The sequence below is a fragment of the Colius striatus genome, chromosome 7, assembly GCF_028858725.1.
Source record: "Colius striatus isolate bColStr4 chromosome 7, bColStr4.1.hap1, whole genome shotgun sequence".
NCBI classification, from domain to species: domain Eukaryota; kingdom Metazoa; phylum Chordata; class Aves; order Coliiformes; family Coliidae; genus Colius; species Colius striatus.
Window position 1 is genome coordinate 34065073 of NC_084765.1, and position 25137 is coordinate 34090209.

At 47.2% G+C, this 25137-nt stretch overlaps 1 protein-coding gene across 6 annotated transcripts in view; it reads right to left on the minus strand.

Moving 5' to 3' along the window:
• Positions 1-25137, minus strand: part of CHD2 (chromodomain helicase DNA binding protein 2) — a 57638-nt gene that overhangs the window by 8965 nt on the left and 23536 nt on the right. For 5 of the 6 annotated variants that reach the window (XM_061999830.1, XM_061999832.1, XM_061999834.1 and 2 more), the window contains 29 exons: positions 24435-24496; positions 23047-23169; positions 22563-22712; positions 21367-21500; positions 20508-20733; positions 19685-19785; positions 18992-19036; positions 18656-18831; positions 17868-17992; positions 16777-16993; positions 16072-16161; positions 15031-15221; positions 13877-14065; positions 13268-13430; positions 12752-12904; positions 12238-12309; positions 10395-10544; positions 9636-9784; positions 9194-9290; positions 8414-8506; positions 7762-7935; positions 6697-6872; positions 5131-5172; positions 4036-4175; positions 3179-3317; positions 2895-3045; positions 1455-1577; positions 1018-1146; positions 133-273 (listed from right to left, as the gene is read on the minus strand). In XM_061999830.1, coding sequence (XP_061855814.1) covers positions 133-273; positions 1018-1146; positions 1455-1577; positions 2895-3045; positions 3179-3317; positions 4036-4175; positions 5131-5172; positions 6697-6872; positions 7762-7935; positions 8414-8506; positions 9194-9290; positions 9636-9784; positions 10395-10544; positions 12238-12309; positions 12752-12904; positions 13268-13430; positions 13877-14065; positions 15031-15221; positions 16072-16161; positions 16777-16993; positions 17868-17992; positions 18656-18831; positions 18992-19036; positions 19685-19785; positions 20508-20733; positions 21367-21500; positions 22563-22712; positions 23047-23169; positions 24435-24496 — 3921 coding nt within the window. The other variant, XM_061999835.1, reaches the window with a different exon arrangement.

Here is a 25137-nt window from a genome sequence, read left to right on the forward strand (position 1 = left end):
AGGATCCAGGAGGGCTGGAAAAGGGCTAACACCTCACCCTACACTGCTTCATTAATGAAACCTAAGTTCCACAGCTTGCCTTTCTGCTCTGAGACTCTCCTACCTCAAACTGCTCCTGAGAGTACCACATACCTTCTCTTTCTTTTCTTTTGTCTTCTTTTTCTCTTTATCGCTTTCCTTTTCTTTCTTAGTGGTTGTCTGTTTCTCCTTGTTCTCTTTGTTCTCTTTCTTCTTCTGTTTCTTTTTCACTGGGCTCTTTTCCAATCCATCCTCCTAGAAAATCAGTCACAGCACAAAGTTGCAGTCCCTCACCTCACATACACTTTCTTCCATAAAACTTACATCCTTGAAACACAGTCAATTTGTGAGGTCCATCCAAATTTGCCCTCACTCCTCTTTTAATCAGACAGCAAGCCCTGCTTCACCATCTGCAATCCACCCCAAGCCCTGACAAAAGGGGGTAAAAAATAGATGAGCCCCAAAGTAGCTGGCAAACTGTAGATAAGCACTGCTTTCCTGTGCCAGCTATGCTGCAGAAGGCTCAGCCCCTAAGGTAGATACTGATCAGCACACAAACAAAAAGCTTTAGACTACAAGCCAAACCACTCAAAGACAGAAGGTTTTCTAAGCAACAGCATGACCTTGGTAAACTCAGCTTCACCACTGGCTGACGTACTGAAAAGGAGAGGGAAACAGATCTTCTTTCTCTCCTTTATAAGGGTAACAGACTTTGTCCTGAGACAACCTCTCCTCCAAGCCCAGATGTGGATATGTGCAGCCATCTTAGGATCCTTCAAAACACTTAAAGCACTAACCTGAAAGAGCAGATGGAAAGGTCCTTCTTTACCCTGACAGCAGGATATTTGGGTTTGTGAGTTTGCCAGCCTTTATGGGGATGCACTTTCTAGTGCCCCTGACTCCACAGGGCATTTACTAGGGTAGATTCTTGAAGTGTGCTTCTGCAGTAACAACACAGCTCGAGGAAATGCAGGACAGCCCCCATCCCAGCTGACTCACCTTGACTTCACCTTCTTCTGATTGGTTGTCTGAGTGCCTAGGAGAGGAGAGTTCATTCCCATGCTCATCTTTTACTTTGGGAGCCTTGTTCTCTTTCTTTACTCGTGGTTTCCTCTTTTTTAGCTTGCCCTGGTGAAAAAGAAAACAAAATAAGTCAGGGCAAGTAAATAGCTACAGCTACTTCCTGGGGATATACCCCATCTCCTGAACACCCTACAAACAGCTGCAGGTCAGGCAGGGTGACAGGAAGCTTGATGAGCCTCAGTCCTTCAGTAAGTGTAGTAATTAACCCTTACTAACTATCATTTCAGTATCACAATGCAATCAGATTCATATTCCATATAGATGATGTGCAGTGAGCTGGGAACACAGGCTTTCTCCTGCCATCAGCCAATCACTCATCCCCAAACCCCCAGAATCAAGCAGCCACGTCTCACCTCTTCCCCATCTTTCATGTTTTCTTTCTTGTCCAGATCTTTCTTCAGCAGTTTCAGAAGATAATCAACTCGTGTCTGAAGCTGTTTTCCCTGAGGTTTCTTATCTGTCTCAACAGGTAGGATCTTTGATAAAGAGGGGAAAAAAAGAAAAATTCACTCACATGCACTTATCAAATGTTGACATGACACACACTAGCAGCAGTCCTTCCAGGCCCAGCAAAGGAGATGTTGCACTTTCTAGGGAAACAAGAAGGTTCAAGCATTTCCTCCAGCTCTCACACTGATTCTCCCTGTCTAGCCAAAAGCAAAGCTCCTAGCAAGCAGGCATCCCTCCCCTCAGCCTTTTGCAGAAATGAAAGGACTCCAAGGCAGCTCTCTAGATTCTCTATGATCTTGTATTGTAAGTGTGCAAAAAAAGAACAAAAAAACCCCTACTTTGCAAACTGTATTTGAGACCTTGAGTTGCAAAACTGAGTCCCCTCTCCTTGATACATCAGATTTGTTTGGGACAGCCTTGTCACAGCAGGACAGTCCCCTCTGGTAAGCTGAGACATTGCTACAGTAATGACACAAGTGCAGAGTCTTTAGCAGGAAACAAGGCTGACAGGTGCCACTTTGTGAGGCAAGTATCTCAGCTTGCCAACCAGGCTCCCTCCACATCTCATTGGAACCTGGGTGGTGTGGCTCAGGGAATCATTTCCACTGTGAAATACTCCTCTGGACCACACACAGGAAGGCTCTCAGCCAGGCTGATCTTTGCTAAAACACTAGTGGGGATGTCATGGGAACAAGGGGTGTTGGCAGCAAAGCCGGTGTGGAGACTCTCCGTGTTCCTCAGCCCCGTGTTGCAGCTCACTGTCCTCCCACTGTGCTGACACAATGGACAGTGGCTTATTTTTAACCTGGATCATTTCAACATGTCCCCCCAAGAACAGTTCTGTGGGAATGACTGAGGAACAGGGGAACTAGATGGAGGCTTTCCAGCTGGCTTTGCTGCCACAGCCAGTGGGGTAACGATCTCCTCAAAGCTAACACAGACCAGTCTCCAAACAAGCAACGTCAAGCCTGGGCAAAATTATTTCCACACAGAAATTCAGACTCAACTTCTTGTGAGATGCTCAAGGAAATATCAAGTCATGATTATGCAATGCACCCTCTGCACTAAGCACACATGTCAGCATTACCCTTTTCCTCCTGCATCGCTTCAGTGTGGTTCATAGGGTACCAGTCAGAGAAAATTTACTGCCTGTCAAATAACACAACTCTGCTTTCCATCAGGCATGCAACATTCCATGGAGGTCGCTGTTTTCCTCATCATTATTAATTATTATTAGTTTTGGAGTGGTTACAAACACCAACATCTGTTTCTGGAGTAAATCAAACACGTTCTCTACTGACACTGCAGTGGACCCAACGCAAGCACCGAGCAAAGCCACCTACCTTATCAGACAGCTTCAGCTCTGGATCAGTTTTAATCAGCTCCCAGTTTCCATAGCCATGCTCATAAATCCCCACCAACAAGCGAGAATCCTCCTCCACTCCCCAGTCCACATCAAAATGGGCAGCTTTGACACGGCACGTCAGGCGGTACCTGAAGGCATTTCAAACACCAGCTACTATTAGTGCTGTGGAGGAAAAAGCAAATCCACACATCTAGCCTATTTCCACTACAAAACCCAAATTCCTTGAGCCTCTTTCTGCATTGCCCACTCAGCCAAACTCACTTCTTCCTTTCCTCTGGGTCTGTGGGAATGGATTTATGCAGCATTTCAAACTCCTCTTCATGCTGGATGATGGATTTCACGTTCACTTGAACACCAGAAATCTTGATAGTAGGACCTCTTCTTTTTCCAGGTCCTTTCCCTGCTCAATGATAAAACACAGCAGCTAAGAAAACTCTTACAGAAAGAAGTGCCTCTGTAAAAATGTCTTGACACACAGAGATCAAGACCTTGCCAGCAACCTCTGATTTACATGTAAGGCTGTCTGCTAAGGCAGGCCCAAACTGTAAGTTTTCCTTCACTGACTCACTTAGATCTGCAATCCAAACACCTCCCAGGATCATTTTCTCAAGAATACATCTAAGTACATTGGAGCTGTTGCTTCAGTAGTTTTGTTCAGGTGGAGACCCAGCAGCCTGTGCCTCCAGACCAACAGCACAGAAGAGCCATGCAGAGACTGGGTCATCACTCCAGCTACACAAAATGTTCACTCTGGATCCAGCTTTACAATGGAGTACACAGCACCAGTTTGATTCTCAGTCCCAGGAGCAGTTAGAGTATGATGTGCTTTGCCTTGTGGCCCAGCACTAAGTAAGCTGATTACTTCAGCCTCTCCCCATGAACACTCATGTTCAGTAGAAGCCAACAGACCCAAATGGCACTTTGTGGGCTGAGCAGCTGACTGAGGGGTTTCTCTCCCTTGGTGACAGCTGCATGGCCGAGATGGGATGGTTTAAATATCTGCTTATTCAGTCACAATGTGGCATGCCTCCCTGTCCAGCAAGGGAATGGTTTTCTCACCAGTTCCATGGAACACCCCCAAAACCATCATAGCAGCAGCACACAACCCTCTTGCTTACCTTCACCTGGATTTTCTTTCAGCTGCCCCTCATATTCTTGCATTGCTGACACACAGCTGTTGTGGATGAGTTCCCCCAGCCGTTTCAGATCAGCCACAGACTTATCCACCAGCTCAGCATCCCGGGCTATACACTCCAGCCTGGAAAAGGGGAAAAAAGGTTTGTGTTTGATACAGCATATCTCCTCCCAGTCACTTTTTGAGCAACTGTTCCATAGCTTTTAGTAGTCAATGCTGTACATGTATGAATGTATGCAACCTGCATGAGCTGAGTTTGTGCAGGAAACAACATAGGTTTAGTCTTTTTCAGGTTTAACAGCTGCAGCACAGTGCAGATGTAGTATAAACTGATCCAATCCCTTGCATTTTTAGCATTAAAGCAAAGGTGAGAACTGTTTATCTTGGGCACCACAGGCCCACTCTGTGACTGCCCAGTGCTCCTTCATGCTTCCTCAGTTCCATATGAACTCCATTTGATGGTCAGAAGCTGCCATCTGCTGTCCCTTCTGCCTGGCTGAAGTTAGTACCATCAAGACCCACAGGCCAGCTTTGTGTTTCACCACAGAAGAGTACAGCCAACTGAAAATAACACAGCCATTTCTCAGCCCTCAGCTCTGGGACCTCAGCAAAGGCTGCAGCTTTCCAGGCCCAGTGCATGTGCCCCCTCCTCTCCTCATGCTGGCTCACAGCACTCATGCAGGGCTCTGCAGACCCACGTTCAAGGACAGTGTGTGCCTCTCTCCACTTCAAGAGGGATATAGCACTGAGGGAGATGCCCCACATACATCTTGAAACTAATAGGCATGGAGAAAACTTGGCAAGCATTTTGGGCAGCATTTGCTGTTCAGCCAGCTGCTCCTGCTCCTTTCTAGGCAGAGTGGAAATGCCCCAAGGGCCAGACTCTGCCAGCAGCATGATGCATTGTACAGCCCATCACCACCACTGCTATAGCTGCTTCTTGGCCAGTGCCCATCACCTGAGACAGGAGGGAGTGTGTGGCAGTGATCACAGGGCAGCAAAGCTTGGTGCTGTCCATGGAGGCTGTATCCAACACCCATGGCAAGGTGTGATACCCTTGGGCCAGGCTGGCACTCACCGTTCAAGTGGCAGTCCAAACTTCTTGTAAGCCTTGATGAACCTAAGCAAAACCGAAACAAACAGAAACTGAACCAAAGTGCCACGGGAACATCATAGAATCACAGAATGGAAGGGCTTGGAAGGGACCTCTAGAGATCATCCAGTCCAGCCTGCTATCACAAATGTGCTTGACTATATTAATGCCAGCCTGCCATGTTATCAACCTGGCATTCCACAGCGATTAGCTAAGCATCACTCAGGACTGGGATGCCTAATCCATTAACCCTCACAAAGAGTTTTGTGCCCTCAGCTGGAGAAGAATACAACATTCTTATTAATGTTGGACCTTTGACAGATGAGGGAAAAAAAACTGAAAGAGACTGTAGTGTTAAAAAAATATTGAAAGCAAGCATTGGCTCACATCATGTTGGTAATTATTAACTTCATTTTTCCAAGTAGAAAAGAGGCATTAAATCAATGTCATTAGTAATTTTAACACTGGGGCTCTAAGAGTAACAGGAGAGCCAAATGTGGTGCAATCCATCACAGAGATCTGCAGGCAAGGATTGATGGTTATTTTTATGTCTTATTTTTATTGTGAAAATCACTGCCATGGCTAACACACAACTGCAGGGCAAAAGTCAGGCACTGTTGCAGCATCTGAACAGTGCCTTGTGCTCACTGTAGTCTCCATGGCTTCTACTACAGATCAGTTTTAAAATTAATTTGGTTTTTCCCTTCTTTTTTTTTTCATCTGGTGCTCTTTCAACCTCTTTCTGCAACGTTAACAATAACCTAAACGGCTGCTATAGTTCACTCTGCAAAACCTCCTTCCTCTCTTTTCTTCCCTTTCTTCCTTCAGGGCTGGATATGGGGCAGCTGCCACAATCTGAAAAGTCTGACCATCTCCTGTTTAAAAATACATCAACTCAGAGACAGAGTCAAAGAAAACTCACAACCCCCTCTTCTCCATCTTTGGGTTGAGTCATAAGACAAAGATCCTTGGGAAAGGCTCAATAGTTAGAAGATATGGAGGAGAAAATAAAGCTGTGGAATTCAGCCCCCAGGTGACTTGAGGGACAGTGCAGAAGAGGGTACAGAACTGCCAGGACCAAGGGGACCAGTGCACCTCATGGGGTTCTTTTGCCAGAGCTTGACTTTCACTTAAAGCTTAAACCAGCAGGACTACTGCCAGAAAAACATCCAGAAGGCCAGAGTCCTCGGCTTCTCCAGCTCTGTATCTCATGGTACTTAAGACCTCACGTGCAATATGGAATTAGCTCAATCGATCTGGCCCAGGAAGGGCAGTTACAACAAGGATTAATTTTAGTAAGGTATCAGCTTTGCTGCATCTTAACTAATTCAATCCAGTCCAGCCTGGACTGTACAGACCTGAATGTTTCAGTTCTCAGCTGGGAGCAGACTGAATTATACACAGGTGCAGAAGCTGGCCCAGGAAACCTGCTCCACCAAAACCATCAACATGCTTACAGCTGAACACCTCCTGGATAAATCTGGGGTTTTCTCCTCCTGCCTGGCATTTCTGTATTTGCTTTCTGAACTGTCTCTTGTGCTCAGCACTGACCTCCTGATTTCAGCATCAGTAAATCCTTCCACAGTGTCCTTTCTAACACTCCGAGGACGGCCCCTGCGCTTTGGTCTCTTCTCATCATCGGTATCATCAGTCTCACTTTCTGATCCAGATGATCTCTGAAGCCTTCTTTTAGTTTCTGCATCTGATTCGCTGTCATTTGTCTGAGCCTGTGTGTGCCAGAAAAACAGCAGGACAGTTAACAGCTGCTAACCTGCCACCCTTTTCTGTCCCTCCCATGCAGAGGCACTGTTTCACGTTCAGATTGTAAAACACCTCGGCATCTCTTGCTGAAGATGCAGAAGCCCATGCAATCAACTCAGAGAATTTGCATACCCTTGCTGTTTCCAGCTAGCTAAGGCTCTGGTGGGAATTCTCCCTTCAGAGCCTTCCAGCCAGTAGTTTCACAATTGCATTTTGATTTACTTAAGGTATAAGATGCATCAAAACACATTGTGTCACTATCCCTTAGGCTGTTCTGTAAACCAGAACACCTCAGACATGAATCTGGAATCACTTGATATGAATTATACTTCTCTCTAGTTTTCACTACAATGTTTTTCCCCAGCTCATCCCAGAGAACAGTTCATAACCCCTTAAAGTCCCACGTCCCAGAAGAGTTTCCTTGAACAGTCTGTTTTCTGTTGGATTGGGGTAGATCCCATCACCTAAAAAGGAACTTGGGAAGACATACTTCTTTTTCCTGCAAGAGCCACATTCAGGCAGGGAGCTAGAGAGTCCAAGGAAAAGAAAGTGGCATAAAGTGCAGTAAAATCTGCATTATACCACTGAATACTTTGCCCTGTGCTCACTGCAAGTTCTCTTTATTCTGTCTGCTGAGTTGTACCAAATCCAACATGGGCCCTCCCACTGCATTACAAGCCATGGGCCCAGCACGTGATGCCAACAAGAGGTCAACATGCCACCTCTGTGCTTTACTCCTAATAACCAACTTTGGGGGAGAGAAAGCAGCACTCAGATGGCAAGAAGGCTTCCCTTGAGTGTTGCCTCTGCCAGCCCTCCCCTCCTGCCTCTCAGCTCCTTAAGATGGGCTGTTACCTTTTTAGTTGAGCTCCGGATTCGAGGCAGCATGTAGATTTCCTCCAATTCTTTCTGCCTTTCTTCCTCCTCCACCTTTTTCCTCTGCTCCTCTGGAATGATATCATCCCAGTCCTTCTGGGACCGCTCGTCCAGCTCTGTCTCTTCCTCCTCCATAGTTGCAAAGTTGGCCACCTTTTGTAAGCAAAGGAACACTTTAAGAAATTCCCTCCCCTGGCAGGAATACCCCAGAGCTGTCTGCTAAGCCTCAACTCCTTCCCCAGGGGAATTTTGCCAACATTTCCATAACTACTTTATAATTGATCCCTGTGTCACTGCATTCCTGGTTCCTTGCCATGTCTTTGGGCTAACAGCTTTTGAGGAAGTACGTGCAGTTTAAGAAGTACAGCTGAGCCTCTCTAAGTTATCAGTTTTGTTTCCAAATTTGGTCAATTCTGCATTTCATTCACAGCCTTCAAAAGCACCCATCTGAAATTCATACCTACACATCTCCCCAGGCACCGAACCCACACAAGCCCTCAGCAAGCTGCTTCGTCCAGGTCACCTCTCACTGGGCCTGCTTTAACCTGTCTGTTACTGATCTGCCCACCGAGGCAAAGTGTGGGGAGCCACATTTCCACACCCCACCACAGGGCCAGGGGGGAGCCTGTACCTTGAACTGGGAGAGGAGCTCGTCGGTGGCACTGGTGGACACTTCATTCTCTCGCGTTTCAGCCAGACGCAATATCTCATCGATGTCCATCTCCTACCAGTCAGGAAAAGAAAAAGGGAGGGATGAAGCAGAGGGTGCCGAGCTCAGCAGGAAACAAGAGGCTTTGGGAACAGCCTTGTGAGTGCAGTAGTTAAACTCACACTGATAGGAGCTAAATAAAGTGCAAATATCTGCAGGGTGTCATCACCAAGGGCAGAGATGAACTATCTCAAGTGGTCCAAAAGAGTATAAATAAGGGTGATAGAAGAAAAGGAACATCAAGGCTGAGCAGCAGGGAATACTTTCAGGCAGTGAGCTGTATTAACTGTGGACTGTTTGCCTTTGGGAAGCTCTGCTACTGGGGCCATGAAGAGAATCAGCCACAGAGGTCGATACCAAACCATTGCAAGGCTGTGCTGAGGAGGGAGAGAGTGACCTGCTTGACTCCACTGTGCTGATGAAAACAACCAAAAAAGGATGCTGAAGAAGTGCTCAGAGAGGGCAGGGAGAGAAGCTTTCAGCAGGCTGTGCTGTAACTAGCTAATGAATTCTTGGGAGCCAAGGCACTATTGGTGTGCATTACCCTGACAACAAGGCTCTGCTCAACACCCAAGGGCTCTCTGGACTCACATGTGCCCTATTCACTGACCTGCTCTTACACACAGGGCAAGTAGAGAGAGAGAGCAAACACACACCAGACCTGCAGAGGACCACAGCTATGTGATTTCAATTTCAACCTACCTGAGGTTCTGACTCTTCCCCTTCGAGCTCCTTGAAGAGATCTTCAGCTCCAAACTTCAGAATAGCTGTCAGCTCCTCTTTGTTGAAAGGATTTGAGCTGCAAGAACAAACAAGAAGGAAAATGTGTTTTGAGCTGTTGTCAGCACTGCTACAGAACAAAACCATACCAAAGTTTTTTTCCCAACTGAAGCAAGAAGTAAGTTCTACCCAACAGCACAAAAAGCTTTTTTTAAACTCATCTCTTCCCTGGTAATGCATTAAAACTACTTTTGTTATTTCTGATCATCTTGATTCTGGTGTGTCCAAATGAATGGTGGCATAAGCCAAATGAGTGGAAGCTGCCATTAACCTCCTGTCCCATACCCAATCAATCAAACACTGGGAGACAGCAGCAGGTGAAGCTGGTTGTGCCACATCTCTGCCTTCTGACACAAGCACTTACTTGGATCTCCCAGAGTTGTTGTCCAGAACAGTCCGGCCAGTGGTGTCCATACGCTGGATCACCAAATGATCCAGCACCATCTTCTTCTTTGCCCTCTCAATGATCTCCTCCTCCACAGTACCCTTAGTGACCAGGCGGTAAATATTCACCTGAAGGGCAAGGCAAGAACAGAGCTGTTTCCTGGACCTGCACATGCTCTTCTGACAAACTGCTTTCACAGGACACCAGCCTGCTGACATGGTTCCTTCATGCACAGCTGTGTCTTTGTAAAATCAAACTCATCACAGGCTGTTTGTGTCTCAGGGGGGTCAGCTCAAATCAGGCTGGTTAACACAGATCCTGCAGTGTGGCTGCACAGAGTAGAAATCTTCTGAAGCAAACACTCTAAATCCAAACTAGTGTCAAACCTTTCACATATGTAACACAACCTCAGCAAAGGTGGATGTTCTGCTTTCCAAGTTTTTCAGGAAAGGGAAGAACAGAGTCCACTAGGCTGACAAGTGGGACTCCACAAGTTGGGGGCTTGGTTTTGAACCATGCCAGGCTCCAAAGCCAGCAGAAACACCTGGCACCTGCCAAATCTGGGCTCATTTTTTGTTTCCTGGCTTTTAATTGAGCTTCCCTTGACTTGGCAGTACTCTCTGGAGTCAGGACCTGGGGGCAAAAAGATCCTGTTTTCCAAAGCTCTGGGCAAGTGAGAGCCCATTTAGATGCCCACACTGAAAACACAGAGCAAACAACTCAGGCAACTCTTCTGACCTGCTTCTTCTGTCCAATCCGGTGAGCCCGAGCCTGAGCCTGAAGATCATTTTGGGGGTTCCAGTCCGAGTCAAAGATAACAACAGTATCAGCAGAGGCCAAATTAATGCCCAGCCCTCCAGCTCGTGTCGACAACAAGAAACAGAAGTCCTGGGGGAAAGAAAGAAACCCATCCAGGAGTTAGCCAGTCTGTAACTGTGGACATCAAACAGCAATGGGGACTTGAAAGCTATGTGAGGAAATGGAGGCAGGGCTCTGTTGCAATCTGTGTCCTTAAGAGAGCAGAATAAGGGTTTCCTTCCCACACAGCCTGCTCATACAGGCTAAGTACCACTGGTCTCTAAGCTGAGGCACAAGGGGGGTGGTGCTGGCAGAGGGGAAAGGTGTGCTATTCCAGGAAGAGCCCAGTACATACTCTTATGGGAGAGCAAGGCAAACGGCTCAGGGCAAGGGCACCTGAGAGTTGCTGTAGGTCAGACCAAGCTGCCCACCAGACTCCTAACAAAGGCAGCAACAGACACGTGGGTTTTGTTGTCTGAAGCCTGCTGGAGGTGAAGTCAGGAACTAACACAGGCTGAGTCACTGCCCAAGGGCACCAGGTGCCAGGTTAGAGTCAGGATGCCTGAGTTCCCCCTGGATGCCCCCAGGAGACAGCAAAATGCACTGTTGGCACTCCTGCTCCTTTCCCACCTAACTGTATCTCCTCTGTCAGTTAATCTCCCATCCAGTCCAGAATTCTGGAGTAAGGAAAAGTATTCCTCACAGCTGGGCTGAACATGGCACAAAACAAGTGCCTTGCACCAATCACGGTGACTCAGCAAGCCCAGATGAGAGGTTTGGGATGGAGACACTGAAGACTTTCAACTCCAACACCAGATTCCACTGCCTGCTGACATGTAAAATGCTCCTTTTGCCTCTGTCATATCCAAAACCATCTTCACACTGGGGAAATCACAGAATCCCACAATGGTGGGGGCTGGAAGGGACCTCTAGAGATCATCCAGTCCAACTCCTTGCTAAAGCAGGTTTCCCTTGATCAGGGGACACAGGAACATGTCCAGGAGGGTTTGGAAACCTCCAGAGCAGGAGCCTCCACACCCTCCCTGGGCAGCCTGGGCCAGGGCTCCCTCACCTCAACACCAAACAAGTTTTTTCTTGTGTTTAAGCAGAACTTTTTGTGTCCCAGCTTATGTCCATGAACACTTGTCCTGGCACTGGGCACCACAGAAAAAAAGTGTCACCCCATCCTCCTGACATCTACCCTTTAGGTATTTCTGAGTATTGTTGAGGTCCTCTCTCAGCCTTCTCCAGGCTAAACAGCCCCAGTTCCCGCAGCCTTTCCTCATAAGGAAGATGCTCCAGTCCCCTGATCATCTTGGTAGCCCTGTGCTGGACTCTCTCCAGCAGCTCCCTGTCCCTCTTGAACTGGATACAAGACTGCAAATGAGGCCTCATCAGGGCAGAGCAGAGGGGGAGGAGAATCTCCCTCAACCTGCTGCCTACATCCTTCTTAATATACCCTTAATATACCCACACTCTTCTTAATCCACTTAATAAAATCATTTATCAGCTGCCCCATTCCCCAGACCACAGGGAGAGAACTGCTAAATTCTGCCTCTTCCCAGCCTCTTTGGGACTTTCTGGAGACGTGACCTGCAGCCCCGTTCTTTAACTGTGGGAGATTTCAAACAAGCAATAGGAGCAGTTGCAAAACCTGCTGTTTCTGTGTCTTTCACAGCCTCTGGGGTGCTGTGAGAACAGAAGCCGCGGCGCGGCTGGGCCAGCAGTGGCCGCTGCTGAGCAGCTCCCCCAGCCCCAGGCACAGCAGCCAGCCCCCGGGTACCTCGGAGCCCTCGGCGTTGAAGTGGTCCAGCGCCTGTTTTCGGATCTCCCCTTTGATCGAGCCGTCCAAACGCTGGAAAAATTCAACAATAATGAGAAAAGAAAGAAGGTAAAGGAGCCCTGAGGAAGTGCTGCACCCCAGTTCTGGCAGCCCTCCAGCCCCTTTCCCTGCCTGCAGCTTTTAATCACGAAAATCCTCAGCCCACTGTGCGGTGAGGGCAGGAGAGGGATGCTCAGGCAGTGGGTGACACTGCAGCTCTCGTTCCAGGCCTCCAGCCAGGCTCTCTGCACTTGCTATCAGCTCCTCAGGGTTTATCATAGCAAACTGGGGGCCAGCCAGAGGAGGTGTTTTGTGGAGATGGGGCCACACTGGCATGAAGGGGCTTCCCAGTGTATTCCAGTACTCCCAGCCACCAACCCCCAGGGAACTGGGTGGCTCCTATTGCCCAGACTCCCTCTGTGTTTTCTGCAGTTTTCAAATGAGCCCCGCTGCTTCCCATGCTCAAGTTTCTCACCTGAAAAGGGTAGTGTTTGATAGTCAGGTACTCTGCCAAGATGTCCAGCATCCTCACCATCTGGGAGAAGATCAGCACTCTGTTGCCTCTCTCCCGCAATCTGGTCAGCAGCTTGTCCAAGAGAATTAACTTTCCACTGCTCCTGATGAGAGACTGAAGAAGTAACCGTCATTCCAGCTGATGTGTTCCAGCTTTACCCTTACACACACTACACAAAGATGAGCAGAGATCTGGTTCTTTTGGGGTCATGCTTCTCCCACACCTTTATAAATCAAATCATCTGGATTTACAGAGCAGAGGCTGCACACAAAATGAATCCCACAAGATAGATCTTATTGCATCGCACTCTGGACGGCCACAAAATGTTGCCTGCAGTGGAAGGGCAGGGCAAAAGATTCAGTGGCTCAGCTGTGAGGACTGTTTCTAATGGAGAAGTGGCAGAAGCTTAAGCTCCACCAGATCCGATCTTTGTGGGAGGAAAGGGGAAAGATAAGAAAAACCAAAGACACTGCCCACCTGCAGGGTCTCAAGGCCATTCTCTCTCTCGTTCTCCTCAGGAGGTTTGATAAGGTAGCAGTGGTTGCAGCACTTTTTCAACTCCATCACAATGTTCAGGAAGCCAGATGTGCTCCCCCTTGTTCCCTTTGAAAGAGCTTTGTAGTTTCTTGTCAAAATCCACCTGCAGGCAGGAAAATGAAAGTCCACATCATTTCATGGTGCAGAGTGGGCATGCTGGAGTCTTGGAGGAACAAAACCTTCAGGGACGTCTTGTTCATGCATCATTCTACTCCCTCCATCTCGCTCCACCTCTTCCACAGCATGCTGCCACGTCCTCACTAGACATCCTGATCTCACTTTTCTATTGACACTCTTATGGTTTAATATTAAACATCATCCCAACGTTGTGGGGAGTTCCACTCCCTTGTAGTGGTCTGGAGATGCTTTTTTAGAAGGAGAGATCCAACTACCCTGTCTCAGATTCCTCCTGGGAAGCTCCTGGTACTACAGGTGATGGCTGTTACACTTCATTCTGAAGGACACAGTATATTGAAACACATTCCCAAGGCACATAGGAAGATGTGCCCATTTCTGCTGGCACTCCCAGTAATTTAACAGATGACTCACTTGTAATACTGTTTCTGCAAAGCAGACATTTCCACCCGCAGGATCTGCTCCACTTTGGCTGGCAAAGATTTCTCCACATCCTTCTTCACTCTGCGTAGGAGAAACGGCTCCAGGACTTTGTGAAGGCTCTGGTAGCCATTCTCTCTACCTTTCCCGTGATCCTCTTCAAAATCTTCCCAGAACTCAAACCTAGCAAAAGAAATAAGGAGCAGAGAGGGGTCAGAATATCTCCTGTCTTCGTGCAACAAACGGTATCCATCAGATATGCCTCCAGAACAAGACAGGAGATGCAGTGGAGGGTATAACGTTCACTCTGCTTTGGCTAACAGATTGGTGGCAAAGCTGGAAGCAATCTGGGCTTAGGTGCCTTCCTAACATCTTACCTTTGAGCTCCACACTGATTCCCAGCACCCTAAATCCCAGGTTTTCCGCTGTCCTGCTCTGCTGTCTCCTGCTGGTATTTACTCAAACATCCTACAGTGCCCTCCCCTAGGCAAGGCTTGGACAATTAGACTACATTTTACACTGCTCTGAAGACTCTCCAAATGTGGAGATCTGCTCTCCTCCTCCACTTGGGAGACCTCAAAACCTTTCCTTTCCTGCTTTCTATGACCCAAAGAAAAGGAATTTGGTGGAAGGCTCTTTTTGCAGTCCAAACAATTCCAGTGAGTTTTGAGGCACGCTTTGTCTGAGCCTCAGCAACACACCAATGCCAGTTTGTTTTCAAGAAACCCAAGCATTTGTTACAGTGTGGACAAGTGACCAATCAGCCAGGCAGCACCATCCTTGAGCAACACTCCCAGAGGCTGCCATGAAACAGTCGTCGAGGGCGGCTGAACCACAATGTAGTGAGAACCTCAGGAATGCTGCAGATGATTGCTTAAAACAAGTTTAGCTCTTTAGAGGTGGCTCTAAGACAGCAACAGATTTGAAAGGAGTTTATTAGGTTTGTCCATTCAATTTGCTGCCAGAAATACTCCTTCTGTTAGTCATTTAACCTCTGATTTTCCCCACAAAATATCTGTTCCCCTTTCATTGCTCTCGCTCCGCTGAGTTTCATTCAGGGATCTCTGCCATTCTGCACTCCCTCAAGTCTCTTTCACAGACAAGAATGGACACAGAGGTATTTCTTCAAGGCTTAAAAGGAGACTTACTTCTCTGGCATGATGAAATGCAGCAGGGACCAGAGCTCTTTGAGTGAATTTTGAAGCGGGGTGCCAGTGATCAGCAGCCTGTGGTTGGACTTGAAATCAATCAATGTTTTGTACAGCAAAGAGTCATCATTTTTCAACCGGTGGGCTTCATCCACACCAAGAAAGGCCCAGTTAATACTCCCCAGAACAGCCTGGAGGAAGAGAAGAAAAAACAAAACAGGCCTCAAGATGATGCTGGGTTAGCCAAGCCCCACCACCACACACGTGCCTTTCTCCATGGCCAGGAAGCTTTCCAGGATGTCCTGCCCCAGCCCAGTGCTGGTACCCACCACCAAAGGAGTTGGGCTCACAAGAATTTCATGTTAACAAAATCTTGGCACCAAGATGCCTACACTAGTTTTGTCCCCTAGCCATGCTGTACAGTGCTCCTGCCATAGCTGAAGATCCTTTCAGCAACTACATCTATTTTAATCCACCTCTGCTTTACCCAGAAGGCACAGTGCACTGCCAGTCCCCTACTCCTCCCTTTCTCGATGGCCTCGGGGCTCTGTGGTAGCACTGGCCCCACTAGAGGAGAGCAAAAGAAAACCCATAAAGTTAAAGAAATCTGAGAGGTTTGATTTTCATGTTTTCCCTTTGAGCCTTCTGGTTTCTGCCAGGACTTGCTGATGCACTGATGGGGCTGATGAGCATCTCCTAACCAGAAAGATTTCTCCTGAGTCTAAAAATGCAGATACTGTGGCCAGCACTTCACTGTCATGTTTTGTCATTCTAGCTTGCCTAAGTCAAACCAGGTAAAATCTAGCTTCTGCCCTTCCTGGTGTCTACAAGTAAAAAGAGTAACAGAGCTGTGCAGTACAAGAATGAACACACTGTCAAGCATCTCATTCCCTCTGTGTTACTGGCAAGCAGAAGCAAATAGCAGCTCTATGTTCTCCATCAGCACAGGGGAAAGATGTGAAACCCACTATTTAGGGGCTGGCCTCCCTCTTTGCAAGCAAGAGAAACTCTAAATAAAACCATCCTGGGACCATTACTCACCTTATCCTTGAGGAGGATCTCATATGTTGTGATAAGTGCATTGAATTTCAACCTTTTAGACTGAGAGTGGATCCACTCATATTCACGTATCTGTGAGAGGAGACAAACGTTCACTTCAACTAATGTCAGCGAAAGGAAAGAGTTACTGATCATTGTTTAGTGTAGCTACAGCCAGAGACTCCAACCAAATCCATAACCCTGTTGTTCAAGGTGCCACTTGATGAGCTCAGGCTGCCCAAGGAGCAGCTTGTTGCAGGGCACACGTGGCCCAACTGCTCTTGCACAGGTACCAAAGGTCAAACAACTTGCTGCTGTGGCAGTACCCTCATCTGTGAAATGAATGCATCATCTCATTGCTGACACCACTGCACTCACAACATTTGTGTGCTTTGTCATCTGATTAATTCAGAACACATGAGGCAGGCGCTTTTACACTGCTATACTCCCCACTGCAGGATGCTTCAGCCCACTGCAGCAGCACTTTCCAGATCCTCTGAGAGAAGCCAGTACTCCTGTGCTCACTCTAAGAGGGCAAATAAAGTGTCTGCCCAGAGCTCAGCTACACGGGCTCTGGCTGCCTGCAGCACTGCCAGTGCTGCCCATCAGCCTCTCCAGCAGAATGTGACACACGTCCCACACAGCAGCTACTGCTCTGCACCCAGCACTTCCACCCAAGCCCACATCCTTGGTTTTCTGATGACACACCATGTTCCTGCTCATCAGGTCTCCGATGTAAACCACCACGTTTATCTCAGGTGCCCACACTTCAAACTCTCTCTGCCACGAGGTGAGAGTGGACAAGGGCACCACCACCAGAAAAGGGCCATACAGCTGGTGCTGATGGAAGAGGTACGACAGGAATGATATCGTCTGGATCGTCTTGCCCAAGCCCATTTCGTCAGCCAGGATCACACTGTTGTTCCTGGAAAGGAACAGAACAAACACAAATCTTGTCTGAGTGTGTGTTTCCACAACTAATTTGCTTTGCACCAGGCATGAACAGCAGCCCACAGCAGGGACAGAAGCACTGCAAAAGCAGTTATCTGAACACTTCCAAGTGGATGCCAGGGACATCCAGACTCTATGTGCCACCATAACTTCCAAAAAGGAATGGACTATGATCACTCCAAACTGGAAAGTGAGGACAAAGGTAAAGGGAGAGGGGAGTCAGTGACCTAATTTTTAATCATAGAATAGTTGTGGTTGGAAAATACATTTAAGGTCATAGAGTCTAATCACCTCACCCTGCCAAGCCCATCACTAACCCATGGCCCTCAGCACCTCAGCTACATGGCTTTTAAATATCTCCAGGGATGGGGACTCCTCCACCTCCCTGAGCAGCCTGGAACAGTGTCTAACAATCCTCTCAGGGAAAAACTTCTTCCTAATGTCCAACCTAAATCCTCCTGGCACAACTTGAGGCAATTTCCTCTTGTCCTTTCCACTTGCCTTAGGATGTCTGAAGGGCATTTCTCAAAGACTTCAACAAGTGTGTAAGCAAGTGTGTAAGCATGTGGGGCCAGAAATCCTTTTTTCAGGTAGTGCAGTGGAAAATGAGGGCTGACATGCACTAGGCTCACACAGCAGCCAAATCCAGCCTGTGAACAGGCCCAGTATCTTAAGTTCCTACTCCAGATAGTTCCTGCTTGTGGTGCCTGTAATGCAGATGGCATTTGTAATCTTTCAAGCTGCAGGAGCAGGACAGGTAAAAATCTCACTTGAAAGCAAGGGGAGCAGATCCTACTGGGACAAAAATCTGGGAGACAAAATGAATGTGGCAGGGCATCTGTACGTACTTGCACCACGAGTGAGCCAGCCAGTTGAGGCCCTCCAGCTGGTAATCCCGCAGCTCCAGGTTCTCCCCACCAATGTAGGAAGGCTGCTTCTTCAAGGCAACAAACCTTGGTCTCTGCTTCAACACCTGCAAAAGAAGATGCTGTAAGCCCACTGAAGAAAAAGACACGAGTAAGGTGGAAAATTCAATACTGAGTGTACATCTGGTCCTTGGTTAAAGCCCATTCACATTTTCCTAGGCAGTGTTTATGTCTGCAGTTCAGGAAACCACTCTGCAGTGCTATATTTTGCCTGCTGTTCTCTGGTTCTGTGAGTTCCCCCAAGAGTGCAGTAAGCTCTGCATAAAGCACATGAGATGGAACAAGCTCCATTTTCTTTCTTATCCTCCTGCTTGTTTCTTCTCCCGCTACCTCTGTCCCTCTTCTCCACCACAACAGCATCTTGCAGGTTTTCTCTTTTCCCAGGTGTGCTGTTTTTCCACCCAACTGACATTAAAATTTTGCATTGCTGCTGCAGCGTGTTCCAAGTAGGAAGCACTTTGCAAGGATTAAACAAGCCTCCCACTCCCCAGGGGGACAGAATGTTCTCACTATGCACAGAGCAAATGAAAGCAAAAGAGGGTTCTGCCTGAAGTATAGCACAAGAACAGCAACCAACCATCCTGACACTGGTGGGAGGATGGGAAAGTGTTCTCTGACCTTTACCCTAACAAAACTTCACGTTCCCACTGCTTGTGTCATCACTCAGCCTGGAGAAACCCAGCAAGAGGAGAGAACTGAAGGAAGCAAACCTTGCAGTCCCGGGTAGGAATGGTTTTGGAGTTGTTACGATTGTTGAAGCTGTCGATGCAGTGCTGAAACTTTTTGCTTATCAAAGCCTCATCTTCCCAGCTGCACTCAGCATAGGGCAGCCCCATCCACTTACAAAGGTATTCAGGGTCATTCGAGGATGTTTTGCGACTGTTTGCTGCAAAACATGCAAAAAAAAGCCCAAACCTCAGCAACTGTGGTTCTGTGGCTGAACCACAGGCATGGTTCACAGGGGCAGTCTGAACCACCCCTGCAACCACAAGACAGGTCTTGGCTAGCAAGAGAAAATTAGAGAGACCAAAAAAATGCTCCTTTACCTGGGAAATCTGCATGTCCTGTTGAAGACTTGCTGGTCTTGACAGCTGTGTTTGGAGAGAGAAGGGAAGGAAAGGTCAGAGGGCCAGCTGCCAGCAGAGGGAGCAGGGCGGGCTGGCACTGACACACACCCAGGAACTCTACTGGAAACGGGCTAAAGAGTTCTCCAAACCAATTCCCAAAGTACCTGGAGGCCAGCACCTCTAACTGACACGACTGATTGTACTGAAGTGCTTGCAGTAGGTCTAGAACTCATTTTTTAAGAGGTAATCATGAAAACCTTAAGCCCTGAGCTGCCTTGCAGCCTATCCACGTCCTCAGCCACGTCATGGAGAGCAGTCCTCACAAAAGCCTGGTCTGTACTGCTGTGTTGGACAAACACCTTGCATCCAAAGAGCTGAAATCAAAGAGCTTCACCAGGAGCAACTTCAGCATATCATTCCATATGCCAGGAGATATGGAGTATAGAGAGTGATTGATTTGTATTGCTTGTAAGTACAATTCTGTAAACCTGGACTTCTACTGCTTACATCCCTCAACTTCACACATCAAAATGCACTCAATATGAGGGCTCTTTTTCTCCAGAGATACTGGAGTATAGGGAAGAAGGGACAGCAGTACACTTCTTCTGCTGTTGTAGATTAAATTTCCCACGTCTCAGTTCACTCCTTTACAAAAGTGTAGGGTTCACTTACCAATTACTCTCTCCACTATTTGATACTGTTTGTTCAGCTCTGAAGCGAGCTCTTGTTGGCAGTTGAAATATTCTACATCTTCAGGTGATACCTTGCCCAACCTAGATGCAAAAAAATCCAAACCAAAAAAAACCACTATAATGCCTCTGTCACAGTTCTCATGGAGGCCACATATAGAAATGCTGCTTTCCTGTATGGTTATGTCATTCACACAGGTCACTCAAGCAGGCTACTGCTGATATTTACATGTTTCTTAAAGCTTCCTATAGTTCTAAATCATCACTGAGAAGCAAATGTCATAGGTGTTCATTCTGTCTCCCTCTTAACTGACACCTTTTTCTGCTGCAAGGATCAGTCTCAAAAGCAGAATGGAGCAGAGATGGGAGCTGCTACTGCAGCTTGATCACTTGGAAATACCAAACTGCCTTTATAGCTCCTGAGGAGGTCAGACATAAACCAATGCAAAACTTGCATCCAGACAAGCCCATAATTAACATGAGGACTGTAAGCTTTCATGTCACCTCCTGGGCCAGGTGAACCTCTGCACCATTATTTTGTTGTCAATTGCCCCAGTTCTTTAGCCTTGGAAGTGGCAATGTTGTGGATTTTATGTGTCCTCCTCTCTCTTTCCAAACCACAGCAACAGATACCATTTCTATGGGGAGGGGGCAAACAGAGACATGAGTGCTGTGCACCAAAACCAATTGCTCTGAATGAAACAGCTTTTACAAGAAGTCAAATGTTTTCAGTCAGGATTCTGCCAACCTCTGGCTTAAAAAAAAGATTTGGCCAAGGCCAAACCCCTGGTTGAAGGAAAGCCTACCATTGCTTGATCTCTTCCTCTTTTTTCTTGAAGTTTTCTAGCTTCTTCAGGCCCTTCACTTTCTGCTGCTGCAGGGACTCTTCACTCTCCCACGTGCTATGGATGTATGACCAGCCTTTCCATTTGATCAGGTACTGAACTTCTCCCTCGTCCTTTTCCGGATCAAAGTCAGCGCTTGGGTTGCCGTTGGCTTCGGTTGCATACACTGTGGTGGAAGCACCAGTGGCTGCAAAAGAAACCAGGCTGCAGTCAGCACCTTTTGTTATCAAGGACTGGACATGAACTGCATTAGAGCAGAGTCATTTTTCAGCTACATCTTTTGTGACAGCACAAAGAATTGCCTACAGATTCTGCAGCCCAACACGACAAGCACACAAAAGCTTTCCATACAACAGCATCTTCTTAAATCTCTCTACCATAAATGCTTTTTCTTTAAGGATAATTCAAAGGCCTCTTGAAAATCTTCACGACCATTCAGTTTTACAAAAACATTTTTATAAGGCTATGAGGACAAAAACATCAGCTTTATTTTCATTATGGCTTTGTCAATGGAGCTATAAAAACTGACTCAACTGGAAAATCTATTTGCTATTTCAAAGGAAAGAAAAGCAAGAATTGCAGAACAATGGTGTGTGTTCCAAAGTGTGCAGGCTAAATGAAAGCAAGCACATAAGCTTGACATCTTAGGTTTTTCAATACTAGATTTTACAAAACCTGCTAGAAGGCATACATAAGAGGCACTGAGGAAAGGCTGAAGAGCACTGAAACAACCCTCGGCCCTGCTTTGCATCAGCTCAAGAGAAACTGTGGGTGCACACGACTGATATCAGAAATAAAGGTCTTTTCCAGAACTGCTTACCTCCTTTTTTGCCAAGCCTGATGTCCAAGACTTTCTCAATAGTTTCACTGTTGTCTTGCTGTTCATCAGCTCCTTCCCCAGTCATCTCTATCAGGTCATCTGAATCCGTCTCAAAATCATCATCTTCTTTGTAACTGAACAAGATCAAAACCAAACTGCTATAAAAGCCCTTGACTCTTCCCAGTCCAGAAATACATCGAATGGCACAGCCAGCCTTCTCCAGCATTTATCCTGGGGTTCAGTGCACCTTCAGCATCTATACTACTTAAGCTAGCCATTCAGTAATTTTCCCTGAGACGCTCAAGACAGCTTCACTTTACCAGTTACATTCTGTCTTTTTCTGAGCGGAGGGTTCACGAGGAGATGGAACAACCCCTGCGGCAGAAGCAAGACCATCAACAGAGAAAGTGTCCTCTACCCAGTGAAAGATTATTTGATGTTTAACAATGGAGGTGTCATAGACTTTGTGCAATATCATAGAATGGTAGGGGTTGGAAGAGACTTTTAGAGATCATCTAGTCCAACCCCCCTGCAGAAGCAGGGTCACCTAGATCAGGTGGCATAGGAACGTGTTCAGGCGGGTCTTGAAGACCTCCAAGGAAAGAGACTCCAAATCCTCCCTGGGCAGCCTGAGCCAGGGCTCCCTCACCCTCACAGAGCATTGAAAGGCTGCATGGGTGCCTGCTCTGCCCTGGGAACTACACTTCTCAGCTTTTGATGAGTATTTAACCACCAAAAAATACACTTTTGGTGACTCGTCACAAGTCCCTTATTAGGACTGGCAAAAGGTGAGAAGGGGAATGGATAATGCTTTACCTCCACCATAGCTCAATGCTCTGTCTCAAGGCCACTCTCAGGCAACTGGTCTGAGCCAGCACAGCTCATTTTACTCATTTTAATCTATTAGTTGTAATTCTTAATCTCATCTGAGAGTGCTTTATGCACGTGTTCCCACACTTCTCTCTAAGAGGGACTGCTAAACATTCCCTCCTTTCCAGATGGCAAAACAAGGTAAAGAGAAGTCAGACGTTCACAGCATCAGGAGAACCACACCTCAGCCAACAGATCCCTGCAGCACAGAGGGACTCTCTCCCTGCAGGATCACACAGGGAGTCAGTGGCTAGGGCAGGGAATTTGGGGTGTCTCCCCTTCCCTAGCCAACAGCTCTCACTAAGCAAGCACACACTTCTTGATACCTGACGTTTTTGGCTGCTCTCCGTCGAGTTTGCCTCTTGGGAGTCTCATCATCCTCATCATCATCATCATCTTCAGATGAGTCTGGTCTCCTTCTCTTCTTCCCACGCTGGGGTTTGTGAGGCTTTTTAACACTGGTTTTGGCCATTGTTCTAAAATAAGAACGAACAAAGCCATAATACAGCATGCTTTACAGAAACATCCGTTTTAGTAAGTCCTTCAGAAAGCAGGAATCTCAAATATTGGACTCTGAGGGATTTCATCTGCTCCAACTACCATGGAAACCACTGCAACAGTCACTGGAGCACGAAATGGGCAGAACAGAGTGTGTAACTGGGTCCCAGGTTTACTAAGTCATTAACAAGGGTAACACTGCAGAAAAAAAAGAAATGTTTTTTAGTGGCAAATAAGATATTCCTTCTCCACTCACCACACGCAGAAAAAAGCTTATGCAGAAAGAGACAGACTGAACCAACCAGTCCTTACCTCCTCTGGGCAGGTCTTCTTGCTTTAATCTTCTTCCGTTCAGGCTCACTCTCTCCACTGGTTCCTTGCTCCCCTCCATCTTCATCCTCTTCTTCACCAGAGACCTCTGTTTTCCATTTATTTCTACAATCAGAAACGTAGGCCATGAAGGGTAATCACATTCCAGCACAAACACTTGGCTAAGCAGACAGCCAAGCCCTCTAGGTTAATACTAGCAGGCCAGAACTGTGAGAAGTGGTGCAAAACTGCACCCTTGGTGGCTCAGTGCAATGCATGGGGGATTTTACGGTGTGATTCCCTGCTTTTAGGTGTTTAGGTGCTTCTAGGTTCACACAGTGTCAGTCTATCCTGAGTGAGAGTGGCTCAACACATACTACAACAGTGACTTGTTTCTTTTTCTTTTCCACTCCTGCATTTCTGAGTGAGCTGGATTAAAAAAGTAGCACTTGCTTTCTCTTACAGATTCTGAGTCCCAGCACACACCCACATGATGTCCTTGTAGCCCAGCAAGTGGAGCAAAAAGTCTCTTGTCATCTACATTCAGGCAATTAAAGCTTCCAAGTGCAAAGTCAAATCATACCATACCATTAGTAGAAGGAAGCACATTCTCTGTTGGCAATTCAGAGCAAAGCTGTGGCTCCAAAATGCTTTTTGAGGGAGTCTCTCCTCTCTCCAAGGGGATCTCTCCCCTCCAGGAGAGATTCACACTACCACAGCCCTCCCTGTGCTTTAGTACCTTCCCTTCTGCACTGCTGTGTACAACTGAATGAAAAACTTAAGGAACAGGAGAAAGGGAGAAGGATCACGGGGCTGTGGTTTACTCCAACAGGCAGTTTGGTGTTCAATTCACTTTAGTGTTTGGAAAAACTGAAAGGTATTTATTAGATGGAAAAAGGCAGTAGAATGTGACTGTAAGTGAACTCAGTCACAGTGATCAGACATCTAAAACAATCCTTTATGGAAGTTCTTTTGTTTTAGAAGAGGGTTATAAAAGACTAAAACCATTTGGCTTTTTATTCTTTGTTAATCAAAAAGGAGGGAGGAGGAGGGATTAAGCTACTTTTCAGTATCTCTGAAGAAGTAACTTGATGAAGAAGTGAAAGACTGACAGCTATAAGTGAACCTGATTCTGTTCAGGTTCTGTCACAGGTGAAGTGGGAAAAAACCAACAAAAGACAACCTGGAAAAGTCGCACCCATCTGTAGATCCATATTCATACTTAAATTACATTCATCCTAAGGTGGAAACATTCTTGCTAGAAACATTCAATAACTGATTTTTACAAGCTGTCCACGCTGCCAACAGCTGTCAAACAACCCCATCCTACTAGCTGAAAGCTAAACCAAAAGCAAGCACCATCACTCCAAACCTGTCCCCTAGAAACTTACCTTTTCCTCATTTGCTTCTGGCCTCTTCTTTTGGGGCTCTCATTTTCAGATTCACTACTTGCCTTTAATTGAAAAGAAAGAAAATCAGGTTGTAGGCTTTGTTCTGGACTGTCTCCTCAAGGCTGCAACTGAAATGTACGCAGGGGCTCTGAGCTGGGCTGCAGCCCGGCTGCTCCTCCACGCAGCACTGGTGCCACGGGGCTGCAGGGGAGCAGCCAGCACCCCAGCACTGCTCCTGTGCAGGGTCACTGCTGCTGTGATCTCAGTGTGAAGAAATTAACTCAGTAGAGCTCTCCAGCCTTTCTGCAAGGTCGGTCCTGGAGCCCCTGAGCCCAGGATACACATGGCCGTGACCCATCTACCCCTCAGCATCAGCCTGCAACACTCTGCAGACATCATCTCAGCAGTGGCAGAGCTGCAGTGTGTGTAGTACCTTATGGGCTGCAAATCCACGGGGTGAATTTAACCCACCAAACCTTGCACTACCCACCACTGGAGGCAACACATACCCCAGAGAGAGGAAGCGAGAGGGTGGCTCAGCTGCTGCTCCGTCTGCCTGCAGAGCAAGGTGAGCATCACTCCTGCCTGCTGCTCAGCTCTCACGCAGCAGCCTGACTTTGTGCTTCCTGGGCAGCACCTTCAGGGCCTGGCACAGTGCTAAGGCTTAGATGTTGTACCAGGCTTTTAACTGAAAGTGCAGTGG